At 37.9% G+C, this 18,804-nt stretch overlaps 1 protein-coding gene across 7 annotated transcripts in view; it reads left to right on the forward strand.

The window, feature by feature from the left end:
* LOC121443314 (ectodysplasin-A-like) overlaps positions 1 to 18,804 on the forward strand; it is a 375,654-nt gene that overhangs the window by 285,626 nt on the left and 71,224 nt on the right. For all 7 annotated transcript variants that reach the window (XM_041645022.1, XM_041645025.1, XM_041645029.1 and 4 more), the window contains exon 2: positions 2,416 to 2,521. In XM_041645022.1, the coding sequence (XP_041500956.1) occupies positions 2,416 to 2,521 (106 nt within the window). The remainder of the gene's footprint in view (positions 1 to 2,415; positions 2,522 to 18,804) is intronic.

The raw sequence follows: 18,804 nt of genomic DNA on the forward strand, positions 1-18,804 counted from the left end.
TCTGTGTGATTATTCGGGTCTGGGTGGCCAGGAAACAAAAGTACAGTCTCTGTTTACAGTTCTCTTTCTGTTATCCTCTCTTATTCCCACTCCTGATGACTCCATTCTTCCTCCGAGCTGGTCCCCCTCCAACTTTCATGTCTAATTTGTGATACACTGAGTTTAATTGGGCTGGATTTACTGGACTATGGCAACTTACCAGAGTCTATACTACTGAAGAAAAAAAACTCTCCTTCTCCCAACAGCCATTAACTGCCAATAGTTCCTCAGGGAGGGTGCTGGAATCTCATGAGCCTCTCCCCATACATAATGGAATATTGAAGGACCCAATCTTGTGTTGATTACCACAGCTACTATATGTTCATATATATATAATGGGCATGTCATATACAGAAGGCAATATTTCACAACACTCTTCCCCATCTTCTAGCTAAGATGTTGCCTGGACCTTGGAGAGAGTAATGTAGAGTCCTGTTTAGGAATAAGCACTCAACAGTCACTTTTATCTACATTTTAGCCAGTTATGAGTCACTGCACTAACTTCTACCTACTGAACCAAACCTTCTCTAAAGACTGAGAGAACTACTAGTCTATAGATATCAGTAATACTTAGAAGGCAATTTAGGTGCATGTTCATTTAGCAAATCAAGATAGTAAGCTTCCCCCTAGGACCTGTGACTTCCCCAACCATGGGCTTTTGGCCGGGTTTCAACTACCAGGCATGCATTTCCTCCTGTGGGGTTGGCCTCAAATCCAATCAAAAAGCTATTGGTTGCCGTCAACTATTGCACCAGTGGACATATCTTATCTTAATGGTCAGTTTTTTATGTGTAGGGTGACAAAGACCATTGATGATAATTTTTCTTCCTAAACAGCCTGCATAGCAACTTCCAGTACTATAAATGTTAGGCAGCAGGGAGGATGCTTCTAACCCATTTTCAGATTGATTCTGTGTGTCCCCTAACCTAAGTGTGTGCTGTATTCAGCAATAGGGTCTTAACCATCTAGTTCTAGAAGGTAACCAAGAGCAATGGCAACAGCCTATATTGTTTTAGGAGAGTCTGGGGGCTTTCTGGAAAATGACTATTTCAAGTGGATCATCCTAAATGTTTTTAAATGTGATATGATTAATAATCTATAGATTACACATATTCATTTATTGTTTGATAGTTAATCAGTGAATGTATCCTCCTAGATGTCTGTGCCTTAACACAAACAATAAATCATAGGTATTTGAAGAAAGTTTGTGTAGACTGTTAGGGTTTTCTTGGGTCCAACCCAGTTTTTTAACTAGAAATTCACCAGACATGAGGACACTGGGATTATTATTTTTTCCAAATGACAATAGAATGTTTCAAAATAATGTACTTAAAATAGCAATATCTAACACTTATTGAGTGTGTATTACATGAAATGGTTACTGTGATGATCCTACAACTGCTTTATGAGTAAAGTGCTATTATCATCCCTGTTTTCAAATGAGGAAATTAAAACTAAAGAAACTTGTTCAAGGTTACATGGATAGCAAGTAATAGCATTGAGTTTAGAATCACTCAAGTCTAAAACTCTGTCCATTGTTTACCTTAGGCACATCTTTTCACCTCAAGGATATACTTAAGCTATGATTATTGTTAGTGAAAGCAGATCCATTCACATAAAAAACATATTATGTTGCCATAAGCAATAGTTATAAGACATTAGAGGACCAAATATTAGAATGAGGACCTTTTAATGCAAGACTTACTTTTTTCAGATACATTACTGTATAAAATCTTAGTAACTGAGTGATAACTAGTTTAGGTTTCCTTTTAAAACTAACAGAATAGGAAAAATAGTCTACTGTTGTTGTTTTTCATTGAACTGAGTCTTATAGAGCACATGTTCTGATGGGGGTTGGGAAAGGCAGTGAACTAGTGTGCACTTTATCATGACTTAACTCCTAGAAGAGAGTTGACATACATGACACCTCACAGTTGGGTTCTCCCCACTCTAGAAACAAATTAAAAGCAGAGCAAAAGTAAGAAATATGGCAAAATCCGATGTATATGATAATAAAGTCCAAGGGGTAATAGAAAATCCAAGGCTAGTTCTGGATAGCCATCAGCAATGTAGGAGGAGTATTAGAAGTTTGTGGACAGATGTAACCTAAGGGATTTCTCATAGCTATTCAGAGTGAATAGAGAGGCTTTGGCGATTAACAAGTTTCATGCCTACATGATTAGAATAATAATGATTCCATGATTGGAAAAGTGGGAGTAATGATTCCATTCATTGGAAAAGTGGAAGGAAAGATGAGCTCAGATTTTAGATATATTGAATTTAAGGTAAAGAAGGACTATCTGTTGAAAGACAGCTAGTTGGTTTCTTATGTTGGCTATAGCTAACATAAGACATATCTACTTATTAATTTTACAGATGGCCCTCCTGAATTTCTTCTTTCCTGATGAAAAGGCATATTCTGAAGAGGAAAGTAGGCGTGTTCGCCGCAATAAAAGAAGCAAAAGTGGTGAAGGAGCAGATGGTGAGTCTACTCAAGTGATCCTTTATCACTCTGACTTTTGAAATGTTAATAAAAACACTCTTTAGTGCTCTTGTGTTATCCAAAGATCACTGATTTCTCCAGCCTACCCTGCTGAGCAGTCCTTTGCCATAGAACTAACAATGGAAGGATCCTCTAACCCCAGATACCCCCAGTCCCTTTTCAGTATGCTTGGAGGACCATGGTAGCTGAGGACCATGGTAGCATTTATGTCCCTTAAGGGCACTCTCCCTAAAGACTTCCTCTCTCCTGAGGACATAACATATTTGCCATGTCCACGAAGATAATTTAATCCTATTTTTGGAACTGATAGTATTTTGTCAGTCTATCATTTATATGGTACATTATTTCCAATGATAATTATAACAATTTTGGTATCTGTTACTATGTCCAAATATAAACTAAAGCATGTATCATTACTCTGTAAGTTCCTTGAGGACAAGGATCCAGTTCTTTTTATATGACTTTAGAATTTGGTATAATATTTGCCTCACTGTGTTGTAATAGAACTCGACAGTGTTTACTATCCCTTCAGCTAGGCAGTGATTTACCCGTGAAAACCATTGCCATTGTGGGTGTAATAGCTTTGAGTTAACTAGTAGTATATTCAGTTGGATGACAAAATGTTGAGGTAGCTCCTGGGCAAGGTCTTTGAATCGCTGTATTTCAATGTTACTCTGTCAGTTGAGAGAACACTACCCCTTTGGCCAGAGGTTTATAGGAAACATAGCTCTGGGCTGTTGAAAAGCCATCTGGATTCAAAGACAGTGTGTCTGGCTACATCTGCTGATGATATGTGTCTATAGGGGGTTACAAAGCAATATGATTTTATAAAGATGAAAATGAGATTTTTAAGCTGACATTTGTCAATGTAAGTAGGGACCAATGATTGAAGCAGTTCCAAAAAGTGGAATCAATTGAAGATACAGGGCTAGTACTGCCTTAGAGTTAAGGATAAAGCATACCTGGAGATCATAGAATTGTCTACGATATTTAACCTTTCACCTAAGAGGCTATAAAACCATTTCTTTTGATGTGATGAGTGTCTCATTTGGTTAAAAGGTGACAAGCCAATCCAAGTCTCCTTTTGAAAGCCATTCTTGTTATTCTGCCAACTATGTACTGTGTTTTTCCAACACATCCTTCAAATATTTACTGAGTAAATACAACCAATTTATATCACACTAGGCTAGAAGCGGTAAGAATATCTGTGTTTGTTTGGTTAATGTCTATATTCTTACTGCTTAGAAAAGAACTTGGTACATGACAGACCTCAATGAATATTTCTTGTTCCCCAGGGGGCTTTACTTCGATAGCACAGATAAACAGAAAACAAAGTTTGTGTTGATAAGTGCTGTGAGGAAACCTACAGCAATGAGACAGGGAGACTGGTAATAATAGGGTATACTATAAGGTGATCAAGGGCGGGCTCTGTGATAAGGGAGCAGTTGAGAAGGACCTGAGGGAAATGAAGGTAAGCCAAGTAGATTTCTGAGGGGAAAAGGCAGCCAGAATCAAAACAAAACAAACCTCCCCTGAAACAGAGAATGCATGGTGTGTTTCAGGAAGATCAGAAGGACTGGGAGGAGAGTAAGAGAAATAAAGGCAATGAGGGCAGGCAGTAAAAGTCACTCTACAGCCTTGAGAGCCTGGGGAGCCAGGGTCTTTACTGGCTTCTTGGTCCTAGTTTCTTATTCCTCATGCAGTGGGGGGATATTGAATGAGTCTGAAGAGGAATGACAAGATTTGACTTGCATTTTAACAGAATCCTTCTGACTTCTCTATTGAAAATGATTTAGAAAGAGTAGGAAAAGGGAGACCCAAAGGGGACAATATCCAGGCAAGAGATGATAGTGGCTTAGAATAGCGTGGAAGCAGAATAGTTGGTAGGAAATGGTATGATTCTAGAAGGATTTTGAAGAAATGGCTAATCAGATTTTGAGATTTATCAAAGAATATGAAAGACGGAGAAGAGCTGAGAATGACCTCGAGAGTTTGGTATATAAAGAACGAAATGAGTAGAATTTGCTATTTCTGAGGTGGAGAAGAAAGGGGAGGAGATATATAGAGGTGTGGGGAGTGAGTTCAGGATTTAGAAGTTAGACTAGCGGGAGAAGAGGGGATGGGTAGAAGAGGGAGAGTACCAGTGATGAATGCAGCCAAAGTACATGACATACTTAAAGAAATTGTCTTTCTGAAACTAGTCACAATGTACAATGAATATATATTAATATTTTTAATTAAAAAGACCAAAACATAAAAGAATTTATTTAGGCCTGTTAAATTTGGGTTGCCTGTTTAGCCTGCCAAACAGATATAATTCAACATCACTATCTCAAGATAATGAGCTGACTGTTTTATACAAATAAAGAAAAAAAAAGTGAGTCTATCAGCAATTAATATTAAATCCATAGTTATTTGATATGTTATAGTACAAATTAAGATACCTATCTCGTTTCCCTCACAAGTGTCAAAGAAAAGTGATTTGCCTTAAGTAGTTAAGAAATTATTTCAGAAGGAAAACATTTTTCAAAGATTCAAAACAGGAAGAAGGGCGAGCAGGATGGCTCCCCAGTTAACGGTGCTTACTACAAGGCTGACAGTCTGAGTTCACCCCAGGGGTCCACATGACAGAAGGAAAGAACCCAATTCTGCAAATTGTTCTCTGACCTCCACTTTTTTTTCAGCAGGTGCATGTGTTATACATACACGCACACATACACACAGACACTAAAAACAGAAACCTTTCAAACATAGCAGGAAACAACAGTTTGAAATTTGTTTTAGTTTTGTAACCTATAGTCCTCAGACTGCTTCAATCCCCAGCTATTTTACAGTTATTCAGTAAGTTTTTTATACGCAGTTGAAAAGAATGATAACATGAACAAGGCCTCAGGGAAGCTTACAGAGAAATTTTGGTAAAGGAGCTGATAGATTTATAGGCGATAGATAAGGGTGAGCACATATAGGGTGATGTGGTGGGTTCCTAGATTTTTATATAAGATTGACAGCATTTCTCCCCAAAAGAGAGAATATTAGCTGAGGAAATATTTCCATAATACTGACCTGTAGGCAAGTCCGTGAGGTATTAATGATTAAGGATTGATGTGGGAGGGCCTAGTTCACTGTGGGCTGGTGAGCAAGCAAGTTGAACAAGCCATGAAGAGCAAGCCACTAAGTAGCATTCTTTCATGCCCTCTGCTGCAGTTCCTACTTCCAGGATCCTGACCTGACTGCCTGTCCTGGCTGTCCCACAGTCATGGAGTGTGACCTGAGAGGTGGAAGAAGAAATAAATCCTTTTCTCCCCAAGTTGCTTTTCATCATGATGTTTTATTATACCAATAGAATCCAGAACTAAGACACTTACTTTCCTGGTCCATTGGTCTCTTAAACTAGGTGATTAGAAGCATAATATAGGCACTGTCTATCTTGCCTTCAAGAGAAAGCAGAGCCATAAAGATGACTCAAAGAGTAAAGGCACTTGCTGCCAAGCCTGAAGACCTGAGTTTAATGTTCTGTGCCTACATTTGACAGGAGGAGAGAACTGACTCCTAAAACTTATTCTCTTCCCTTCACACGTGTGCATGCGCACACACACAGGCATGTGTGCACGCACACACACACACACACACACACACACACACACATATATATATACATATTTTTTATATATGGAGAGAGAATGGGGACTGGAGAACTGGCTCAGCACTAAAGAGCATTTGCTGCTCTTACGAAAGACCTAGGTTTAATTCCCACACTGGGCAGCTCACAATCACGTGCAACTCCTATTGCAGCTGATCTGACACCTTCTTCTGACCTCTGAGGGTACATCCATGCGTGCATTGTACTACATTACACTCAGGTACCCACACATACATGTAAAATTAATTAATTAACATAATAAACATTAACTTCTCTTTTAAAAATACATCTGTCTCCAGAATGTATTTCTAACCCACAATTTAAAAATGTTTGGATTCATCTGTTTCTCAATTCTGAGTACTCTAAGTGAAGGCATTGATTCGTAAATAGCAATCACAAACACAAGGTTATTTTCTCTCCAATATAAATCTTGTGATGTTATAACAAATCTTGAAAATGAATTTCTTTTTGTTTTATATTTAAAATTTTATTAGCATAGATGCTTTTCCTGCAAGTGTGTCTGACTATGCACCATGTGTGTGCAGTTCCCATGGAAATCAGAATTGGTGTCAAGTCCCCTGAAACTGGCAATACAGAATGTTATTAGATGTCATGTGGTTGCTGAGAATTGAACCCCGGTTCTCTGCATGAGCAGCCAGCTTCTGTTCTACATATCTATATTAAATTCATTTCTCTTGAGTTGGTCAGAATTTTTCTGAATAGTTTTTGAGTATCTGTGATTTCGGGGTCCTTGTTGTTCTATAAGAAAAGCATGATCATTTCCTTGTATATTCTGAGGCACAATACTTACAGAAATCTGTGTCAATATTTCCTGATTAAGCCCATTCTCTGAAGTCATAATTGCTCTGAGTGACTTGCTTAGCCATCTCTTGCAGGGAACTACATGAACTATAGAATGTATTCAGGGGCTCGTGAGGTCTTAAAATCTGATAATGTATACCAAGGATTATCAAGGAGTTTCCATAGTTTACAAATACTATTTTTTAAACATTTTGTTCTCTTCCTATAGGATCAACCTCAGGAATCAATGAAAAAAATAAATTAATGTCTCTCCACACCCTTCTTTCCCTAGTATTCCTGTCTTCCTAAGTGAAAGAGAAGTGCAGGATAGTATGATAGGAAAGGAACTTGAACAAGTTGCAGTCTGTAGATTCTAATCCTGATATCTCCACTATATTATCTGCCTGTGATCTTGGAGAAGTCACATTTCTCTGAGCTTCCATTTTCTTGTCTATAAAATTGTGACAATGAACCTGGCTTAAGTCATGCAGTTACTGTATTGATCCAAAGTGTCGATCGATTAAAAAAAATAACCTTTGGAAAATACTAAATACTGGTACTATGTTCTCTCAAGCATTGTTATTACTCTAGTAGACAACAATTGTAATTCAGCCGTGATGCTGTATTTCAGCAAAATGCTCTTTCTTCTCATTGGTGTTATTCCTTAAAATAGCCCAAAGAAGCCATGGGCTGGAAGACTCTAGGCCACAGATTCTGGCCTACCTCGTCACAACAAATGGTTGATCACAGCTGCACATTTTTCCATGTCACTTCCTCACTCTACCTGTCCATCTGTGTCCATCTGTCTACCTATAATGTGTTTGTTTGTGTGTGTGTGTATGTCCATCTGTCCGTCTGTCCAACCCTCTCAGAAATTTTTCTTACTTGATATTTACTTTTGGGCTGATCAAAGAAGTTAGTATTTTTTCCTACTATTATAGATGAGTAAGCAGAATAAATAAATTAAGATCGAAATGTATCCTTTGCTTTTTATTTCTTAAAAATAACAATATAATGGTGTATGGCTACCATTAAATTGATACAGCTGGATGTAGATGGAATGTCATGCTGCGTTCCCATCCAGCTCCCGCATGGCTAGCTTTAAACCCGAAATAACAACACACAAATTGTATTCTTTTAAACACTGCTTGGCCCATTAGCTCTAGCCTATAACTGGCTAACTCTCATATCTTGATTAACCCATTTCTAATGAGTGTAGCACCATGAGGAGGTGTCTTACAGGGAATATTCTTAACCTGTATCCATCTCAGACAGAAGAGCTATGGCGTCTGCCTGACTTGGCTTCTTTATCCCAGCATTCTGATCTGTTTACTCCGCCTACCTAATTTTTTATCCTATTAAAGGGCCAAGGCAGTTTCTTTATTAATCAATGAAATCAACATAAAACAGAAGACTTTCCCACATCATTTCACCCTTTTCTGTTTAAACAAAAAAGAAAGGCTTTACCTTTAACATAGTAAAATTACATATAACAAAACAGTTATTAAGCAAGAATTACAGTTACAATATTTATATCTATTTTATCTTTTATCATAACTAAGTAAAGCTATAACAATCCATTCTTCAATTCCATCAAAGACTCCAGAAGGATATAATATTACCTAAGTAAACAAGAAATAAGCAACTTCCAAACTCTAGAAATGACAGAGACATCTCGCTGTCTGGACAGTCACCCAAAGTTCCTTTGTACCGTTGGGGCATCCATCTTTGGTCTTCAGGCCCATAGTTTCCAGCAAACATTTCCATGAAGCAGGAAATTTCAAAGACAGTTCAGTCACTATCTGCTGTGTCCTGCAGAATGTCTCACAGACTCTTTCATGAGTCAGGAACCCCGAAAACCATCTCCCCTTTAGGTAAGTTCAGCAGTCCTCTCTCTGCTGGTTCTCTGTGCCCAGTTTATGCAACAGTCCAGACAAGAGCAGTTTCTTGCCCAAATGGCTATGAAACTCCATAAGGAGCCTCTTCAATGCCCATCGTCCTCTTTTTTCTTTTTTCTTTTCTTTATTTATTTATTAAAGATTTCTGTCTCTTCCCCGCCACCGCCTCCCACTTCCCTCCCCCTCTCCCAATCAAGTCCCCCTCCCTTGTCAGCCCAAAGAGCAATCAGGGTTCCCTGCCCTGTGGGAAGTCCAAGGACCACCCACCTCCAGCCAGGTCTAGTAAGGTGAGCATCCAAACTGCCTAGGCTCCCACAAAGCCAGTACATGCAGTAAGGATCAAAAATCCATTGCCATTGTTCTTGAGTTCTCAATAGTCCTCATTGTCCGCTATGTTCAGCGAGTCCGGTTTTATCCCAGGCTTTTTCAGACCCAGGCCAGCTGGCCTTGGTGAGTTCCCGATAGAACATCCCCACTGTCTCAGTGTTTGGGTGCACCCCTCGCGGTCCTAGGTTCCTTGCTTGTGCTCTCTCTCCTTCTGTTCCTGATTTGGACCTTGAGATTTTTGTCCGGTGCTCCAATGTGGGTCTCTGTTCTGTCTCCTTTCATTGCCTGATAAAGGTTAATATTCAGGAGGATGCCTATATGTTTTTCTTTGGGTTCTCCTTATTTAGCTTCTCTAGGATCACTAATTATAGGCTCAATGTCCTTTATTTATGGCTAGAAACCAAATATGAGTGTGTAACATCCCATGTTCCTTTTTGGGTCATGCTTACCTCTCTCAGCATAGTGTTTTCTATTTCCTTCCATTTGCATGCAAAATTCAAGAAGTACTTGTTTTTTTACTGCTGAGTAGTACTCTAATATGTATATATTCCATACTTTCTTCATCCATTCTTCCATTGAAGGGCATCTCTGTTGTTTCCAGGTTCTGGCTATTACAAACAATGCTGCTATGAACATAGTTGAGCATATACTTTTGTTGTATGATAGGGCATCTCTTGGGTATATTCCCAAGAGTGGTATTGCTGGGTCCAGGGGTAGGTTGATCCCAAATTTCCTGAGAAACAGCCACACTGATTTCCAAAGTGGTTGCACAAGTTTGCATTCCCACCAGCAATGGATGAGTGTACCTCTTTCTTCACGTCCTCTTGAAGTAGATTGGTGCTGCCAGGAGCAGACGTGAAAAGCTCTAAATTATTAAAACATTAAATGCCATATTCTGTAGTCTTTGAAAGATATGAAGAATGCCTATCTAACTGAAATATATCTCTATATATACAGAAAACCCAACTAACTTGACTACAAGTTTGACTATTATTGATGATTATCCATTAACAACCTACATTTTCTAATTATACAGTACATTTTAAAATGAACTACACAATCACAATACCTTAATCAATATCAGAGATACATATACATATAACAAAATTGACCTTAAATTTAAATTACCAAAGGAAAATCCATATCAATATAGATTATTTATAGCTGGACATGAAAAGTTATGGCATCAGAGAAAACAGATGTTTTGTCTATACAATTGTTAGCTAGCATTAAAAATTGCCCTTATTCTAGAAATGCTATTTTATTTATTGCTTTTCAATACTCCATCACTGGACTACTGTCAAATGAGAGAGACTCAAATCATTTTGATAACTGATATAGTTTTGAAAGCTTATTTACAGGATGAAATTTAAGCCTTTGAAAGCTTGCCGTGTGTGGACTTGAAGAGGATTGTTGATTTCAGCTGTAGACTCCCCAAGGTTGCCTGCTGTTTGTGGCTGCCAACAGCTTAAGGGCCCACATCAGAACACTCTAGAAAGTGGCTTTATATCAAATAAGACATTAAGCAAGCCAAAATATCTTAACTTGCTCTTACTCCAAGATAGCCTTTAAAGCTATTTTCTTTGATAGAACTAGCCCCACAGTAAATTATCTCAATAGGGCATCACCATTAACACTTGGTTAACAAGAATTTTTGAATAACAACTAATTTTTAGAATATCAAGAAGACATCATTATTCTAGGCTCTGTAGTTGGCATAGCTACCACACTCCAATTCTTGTTATATATAGACTAAGTTGAGCTGAATATACGAGGTTAAAGTTTAAGTTGTTTGTCTCAGAAGACACATATTTTTGCTTTCTGTTGTTTGCAGTTCCTAAATTTTATATTACTACATAAAATCATGTACACACATATGATATGGAAGTAAAAGTAAATGTCTAGGAGGCCAAAGAGCACTGACAGGAGTGGAGAGAAGTAAGAGAAAGGAGCATAGAAGGGCATGGTGGGCAGAATATATTCAACATACAGTATATATTTGTATGAAAACCTAAAAAGTAAATTCAAATTTTTATAGAAGTTGAAGTTTCTTAAAAATATTCATTGGATTATTTTTTTGACAATGAAATGTGGAGAATTAAACCTAGGGTCTTGCACATGCTAGACTAACAGTCCACCACTGAGCTACAGCCAGATCTCCTGTTCATAGAGTTTTTATAATTATAAAAACAGTACACATTCATTGTAAAAAAATTACATGTAACCAAGAGCCAGGCATGTTAGTACATGCCTGTTGTGCCAGCTGTTTTGGAGGCTATCATTCATATTCAGGAGTTTGGAATGGGTTCGAACAACACAGCCATATCTGTCTCAGATCAATAAATAAACATTAATTAATGATTTTAGCAGTACAGAATTAGGTAAAGTAAGCTGAATATGCCATCCCAACTAGAAAAATACTATAAAGGTAGTTTGCCTGAAGAGACAATGAGCCTGGATGTCCTGAGATTTTCTAAAGGTTTATCCAATCTTTTTTCAGTAGAGCTGTTTGTTCATCAGTATTAGGGAGATTTGTGATCTCTAAGCCAAGAGACTTGGATTCTAATCACAATGTCATTAATAGTTTACCAATAACTCCTATTTCACATCTTCCACCTTAGTTTATTCTGATGGGTTAGAACTATTAGTTGTAGCTGAAGTTCTGAGATAGATGTCAGAGATCCAAAACCATGTAAGGAATTTTTTTCAAGTATTTGCAAGTCTATAAACTCTAATAATTGTATACCATGCCAAGAAAACTCTAGTGGAATAGGTAATTTACTGATGAGAATTTATCATACTCCTCAACAATACAGGGATAATAAAAGGATGCAGAATTACTACAATAGAAAGTCTTATTATTTCTTTCCAGTTCTGATGCAATTTCTAACTATTCCTGATTTCTATAATATTGTAATAATATCTTGGCTAGCTTTAACTAATTAGATGGTGTCTGAATGATTAAAGACTCGGGATTTTTATTTGCCTGGTCAATGAGTCTTTAGCATCCATGAAGAGGCTCAGTAAGAAATAAAAGCATGCAAATGGATTTAAGAAGTGAAGGATAAGAATGTTAATCTGTCAGCTAAGTGGTGAAGTGTTTCTGTATGGCTCCTCAAAATATTGTAAACAGATGTAGATGTGTAGGCAGAAGGCATCTGTTGGCTCACCCTGCCTTATTTAGATTCTACTTCTTAACCTTCTAAGCCTCTTTGGCCTGAAAAGTTAAGGAACTTCTATATGTTGTTGTTGTTGTTGCTGCTGCTGCTGCTGCTGCTGCTGCTGCTGCTGCTGTTGTTTTAATTAATTTAGTGCATGTTTACTTTTAAGTACAGTGTTTATTGCCCATTGCTCCAGATACTAGGAACATAATGGTGAATAAGATTAGCCCTTAGATACCCTTTACCAAATTGACAGTAGATGATTATAATGGAGTGTACTAAGTGGTACAATGAGGTAAACATGGAGCATTATTAAACACACTGATACCTGATCTAAACTTAAGTCGAAGAAGGTCCCCTAATGAGGGTAACTGAACTACAACCCAAAAAATGCCAGAAGTAGCCAAATGAAGACTTGGGATAAATTTAAAAAGTTTTGCGTAAAAAGTCAACTTGACTCACGAGACAACATAGAGGACCCTAAGAGAGACACGTGTATCTAAATAGGAAGAAGAAAAAGACAAGATCTCCTGAGTAAATTGGGAGTGTGGGGGTCACAGGAGAGGGTAGAAGGGAAGAGGGGAGGGAGGAAGGGGAGTGGAGAAAAATGTATAGCGCAATAAAAACGATAAAAAAGAGAAAAAGAAACTGAAAGAATGATGTTGGAGGTATGTTTCCCTCCAATTCTACCTTCTCTGGGACTTTTATCATGAAGGCATGTTGAATTTTGTCAAAGGCTTTTTCTGCACTGTTGAGATGATCAGGTAGTTTTCTCTTTAAGTACATTTATATGATTTACTAATTCATTGACTTCTATATTGAACACCTGAATCTTTTGGATAAAGCCAACTTGATTATGGCAGATGATCTTTTAAATATATGCCTATATTCAGCTTGCAGGTATTTTATTGAGAATTTTTACACCTATGTTCATCAGAGGTATTAGCCTGTAGTTTTCATTCTTTGTTGCATCTTTCCCTGGTTTGGATATTGAAAAAACTCTGTGGGAGTTTGTTCCTAGAAGTAACCAATTCTCTCTGTCTCGGCATCCATTCACCTTCTGTAACTCTTCACATAGGTGTGGAACCACAAGAAATTTCCCCTGCTGGCAATTGCATGTCAGTATACTTGTCTTGTTCAGACAACTATATTGTTGAGTGTTCATAAGTGCATTTCCTATGTCATATCCAGGGGCTATGGTCTACTAACAGGTGCCCTGGGCCTCTGTCTCTTACAATCTTTCCACCAATATCTTCCATGATTTTCCCTGATCCTTAGGTTTAGGGGTTGCATTGCAGATGTAACAGTTGGGCATCCCACAATCACTTATTCTCTGCGTTTTGACTAGTTTTGTATCTCTGTAAGAGTCTCCATCTGTTATGGAGATTAAAATTAAACTTCTTTGATGAGAAATTAAAGGTGCACTTACCTGTGGTTTTAAGGATAGGCCTTGAGAAAACAGTAAGAAATTGTTTTGGTTTAGGAAACAGGTAGTATATTCTCTGGGTCTATGATCTTTCTAGCCATTGGTAGTTAACTAACTTTACAGTACCAGGTATGAATTCCCTCCTGTTGAACAGGCCTTAAGTCCAATTATACAGATGTTGGTTACCCCTGAGGTAAAAGTGCCACTACTTCACCACTGTGGATAGCTTGTAAGTTCAATCATTGTTGTGGTTCATAAGCTTTACAAATCGGTATGATTATTTGCTTTTTTCCATTTGTAACATAGCACCTAGTGATACTATGAAAGCCACTTCTCAGGGAAGAGGCTTCCAGGTCCACCTTGATCTCTCCAAGTCCCATGTCCAAAGTTGTGTGTTGTCTTTAGTAATTGGGCCTTACCTTCAAATTATGAGAGGCAACCAAAGGCAATGGCAGTAGCCTGTTTTGGGGGTCTTCTTAGACTAGACATATGCACATAGAAGCAAAGCTAAATGCACTCAGTAGGTTATATATACATGTTTGCATATATACATATGCATATATATGTAATGATAATAAATAAGAGATCATGAATTTGAGGAGGAGGAACTAAGGGGAGATGGAAGAGCTGAAGTGATGTACATGCAATGCTCATGTATAAAATTTTCAAAAACAAATCAACCCAATTCCTTTAAAAGGAAATAAGAAGCTTCAGGCAACTTTGAGGACCCGGGCTGCCCCAGTGTCTTTCACCATCCTAAGCACCCACCATGGTCTATGCTGATGGCCGTTGCTCATGCTACCACAGGGGTCATACGAATAATGAGTCTTGAGATCTGAGGGCTGTACTGAGCCAGCCCTGTCCCTCACCGGTCCCCAGATAAATGACCCTGCCCCTTGCTGGACACTATTGCAGAAGAGCTAGTACTGTCCCCCCAGTGTGAGAGCTGACCCCAACACTCTGGAGAGATAGCCCCATCCTGCACCAAAAGTGTGGGAGAGGTGACTCCAATGGCATGGGCCTTGGAGAGCTGGCTCTGCTCCTCACCTGAGGGGTGGTCCCAATGGCCTAGACAAACCAGCACAACTCTCACCCAGACCCACATCCTGGGCCTTGGATCAGCCCACCCTAACCACTGCCCCATCTTTGACCTACTGGAGTACATGAAGGGACTGGTCCTGCCAAATGATAAGCACAGGATCTTCATGATCTCAGGCAGCAACAGGATATCTTGAGAGTTTTGATGAAGGCCCAGCCAAGTGATGACAGTGTGCCAGAGACCAGAGGTCTTGAGACCAAAAACTCATTGCAGTGAACATTTTGTTTGTTGGGCTGGATGGACAAAAGGGGTGTGACTCAGATGGCAAAAGGGGTGTGGCTCCAGATGCTATTAGGATGAATGAAGAGGTGTTGAAAAGATGGAGGAGCATGGTGGATTTTTTGGTTGTTTTGCTATTAATTAATTTGGGGGCCATACTGCAGGGGTGAGGAGCAGATATGGAGGGACTGGAAGGTGAGTAGGATTGGCGTGCATGATATAAATTTCCAAAGAATCAATAAATATTATTTTTAAAAAAGGGATAAGAAGGCATTTGTATGAGTAGAGTATAGAGATCTAAAGGGGAAGAGATGATAAATGAGCTGTCTGGTGTGAATAGATCATTAAGGACTTTGGAATCCATTTTATGGAGCGTAGAAACTTCTAAAGGCAATGGAGAAACACAAGATCAATGCCAAGAATAGATTATATGGCTTGTGTCTTTAAATACTAAATGCACATAATCTGATCCAGCAGGTCCACTTCTATTTCTAGATATACTCACACATGAAAAATCGTTTCTCAACAAATATGTTCTTTGCTGTACTATTTGTAATATTATAGGACAGAAAATCACTTAAATGTCCATTATTTAGAAACTGGTTAAATTATGAAAATCTGCAACATAAAAGTGGTTGTTTCTGGGAAAGAAGATCAAGTTTTTGCAGTAGGTGTGGGAGGAAACTGACTTAATGTCCATATTCTTTTTGGCTTTTTTAACTTGCATTTCCAAAAATTTTAAATAAAAAATAAAATTTAATTTTGAAAATAAATAAAACATGCTTGATGATGGTGGTGCAGCCTTTAATCCCAGCAGTCAGGAAGCAGAAGCAGGTGAATCTCTGAATTCGAGGCCAGCCTGGTCTACAGAGTGAGTTCCAGGACAGTCAGGGCTAATCAGAGAAATCCTCTATCAAAAAAAAACCCCAAATATAAATAGATAAACAAACAAACAGGAAAGGCATGCCACTTTTCTACCCAGAGCTAAACATATTACAACATCTCATAATATAATAATATAGTAATTAAGAGATCAAATACATGCTTTGGTAGAATAAATATAAATTGTTGCAGCCACTCTGTATATTAATCAAATTAAACATCATAATATATTTGGCATAGAGCTCATGGTTTGTAAAATCTTGCAAAAATGAGAATACTAGTATACAGATCTTGAATACAAGGATGTCTCAACAGCAAAAGAACGACTTTAACATCTGCAGTAATGGTTAAATTATGATATAGCCATACTATTGACTGCCATATAACTATTTAAATGAATGAATTAGAGTTCTGTATGTGGGTCTGAAGGATTGACAGTGTTCTTTCTAATAGTAGGCTTTTTAAAAAAGCAAATTCGAGAGTGATGTATATAATATGTTTCCATTTTTAGAAAAAAAAGGGAGGATATTTTAATCCATTGGAACGTTAGCATTAAAACAGTTGTAGAAAGCAGCAGCATCAAACAGAAAATGCTGGTAATCTCAAGTTGAAGGGAGTCGGGTGGAGATGGAATAGACTATAACGTGATTACTTATGTAGTTCTCTATTATTTCAATTACAATAAGCATATATACTACTATACCATATAAAAACTTAATTAAAAATGGATAAAATAGGAAGAAAATGGACTGAAATGGGCATAAAGAAACAGAGAAAGCACTCAGAAAGAATTGAGGGCGACTAAATTAGAGGGACAGCAATGGAGACTAGCAGGCAGATTCGTTAGTAAATGGAAAAATTAGAGATTGGTTGTATGATTGAAAGAAGACACAGATGTCAAGGAAGCCACCCAGGTTTCTAGTAAGGTGCTGTAGTATTCACTGAGATCGGGGGAGAAGATGTGCCGTTTTACACAGGTTGAACTACAGATACCTCTGGAAAATTCAAGAGAAAACCTATAATCAGTCTGAGATATGTGTCTGAAGCAAACAAAAAGATATGAAGGCTGGAACTACAGATACAGAGATCATTAGTGTTAGGATTCTCAGTTCCAAGTGATAGACTGTTGGTCTAAACTGGTTTATAATTTTGTAAAAAGAAAGAAGAGGATTTATTGACTCATTTAACTAAAAAAACCTCAGTGAAGCTGGAATCGAATGTTGCTTAACCTTGGGGCTTAAGTGATGTATGTCATCAGGACTTTTTCACCTATGCTTTCTTTTATACTGGCCTCCTTCTTCGGGCGTGTTCTATCTATGAAATGGCAAAAATAGCTGTTAGCAGCTCTGAGCTTATCTTAGCAGTTTAGTAAACTCACTAGAAAGAGTGTGCTTCATCCATCTGACTGAATTCAGTAAAAAAAAAAAAAGATGTTGTGGACAATGTTGGTGACAGTAGTTTTAATGGGTACGTTGGGTGTAAAGGTTCAGAATGAAGCCAGACGAAGAAGTATAAAATACCAAATATAAATGAAAGGGAAAGAGAACAGACTAAAAATCTGAAAATTTTTAGTGCCTACTATGTGCAAAGCTCTGTATTATTCTAGTTCTCCAAGGGACGTCAAACTGATGAAAACATCTTTTCTTGGTTCTGGAACCCACAGTCTTCATGGAAAAACAAATTTTATAAGCATATTGATATATAAGGTTACAATGGCCAGTTAAATACATCTCTGAAGAGAAATACACAATGACTGCCATAGTATGCATTCATGTGAGGATGAATAAGGTGATGTTTGAGTTGGATTTTTGGATGGTTAATGCGACTTTGAAAGTTCATTTCTAGCAAAGGGAATAGCAAGCTCAAAAGCTAATGCATCCCCTTTATTTGCTAATTCTCTTGGGCATTCAGAGCCTGGAAATAGAGACCAAGAAAAAAACTTAACTACTGGACAGAGAAAGTGCAACAAGAGCCTCAAACAGCTGAGCGCACTTTCAAACACGCATTCTAGTGCTTTAAAAAAAATATGGTGTTTTAATCCCATATTTTCTCTGCCTCACTTTTCCTTTTCTCTGTTCTCCATACACTTGAGAAATAAATACTAGCAAAGTGAACAAAAGTTTTCCTAGTTACTGAATAGAAAATGGTTATTATTGGCAGGAGTGTTCATTCTTTGATCTTCAACCTGCCAACCTACAGGCAAGCAAAATACAGTTAGAGCAATGCTGTAATTTAAAAGCAACAGTTGGTTCTGCCTCATTTGTTGTTCAGGACTCTCAACTTAGCAGGCATAGATAGATCCTATGTCATTAACATGTTCACAAGTATAGACAGAGATGATTGGAAAAGGTTAAGTACTGCGGATGCTTTTCTATAGCCTTGTGAAATTTGGCTGCATTCTACCACTGTTTCCATTCTACAACTTCTCTAATGACACTAGTGCTCCGGTGCATTATGGCAGTTGTTTATAGGTCCACCCATCCTGAATTCTATATCTACTAAGCCAGGGATCTAACCAGCCTGAGCTTTGTCAGGTTAGGTATGCTAGAAGAAAGTGGCTTTATACATATCTGTTCTCCTTGTAGCAAAACAAGTCATGGGCATAGGCTGTTGCCAGAAAGTTTATTGTGTCATCTTTATAGATGAAATTTAGCTCATTATTATCTTATATTTTGCCAGAAGAACAGAAAAAAGACTGACTTAGTAATTTGCTCTATTTTGATCCTAATCTGCTTAGAAATATGACTTCTTTAAAAGGAAAATGGAAAATGTGTTTCTTATGATAGCTTCATGGTATCTCCTGAAAGGA

This window comes from Microtus oregoni, unplaced genomic scaffold, assembly GCF_018167655.1.
Source record: "Microtus oregoni isolate MIOR12 unplaced genomic scaffold, Mior012 000104F_ref0000108, whole genome shotgun sequence".
Classification (NCBI taxonomy): Eukaryota; Metazoa; Chordata; class Mammalia; order Rodentia; family Cricetidae; genus Microtus; species Microtus oregoni.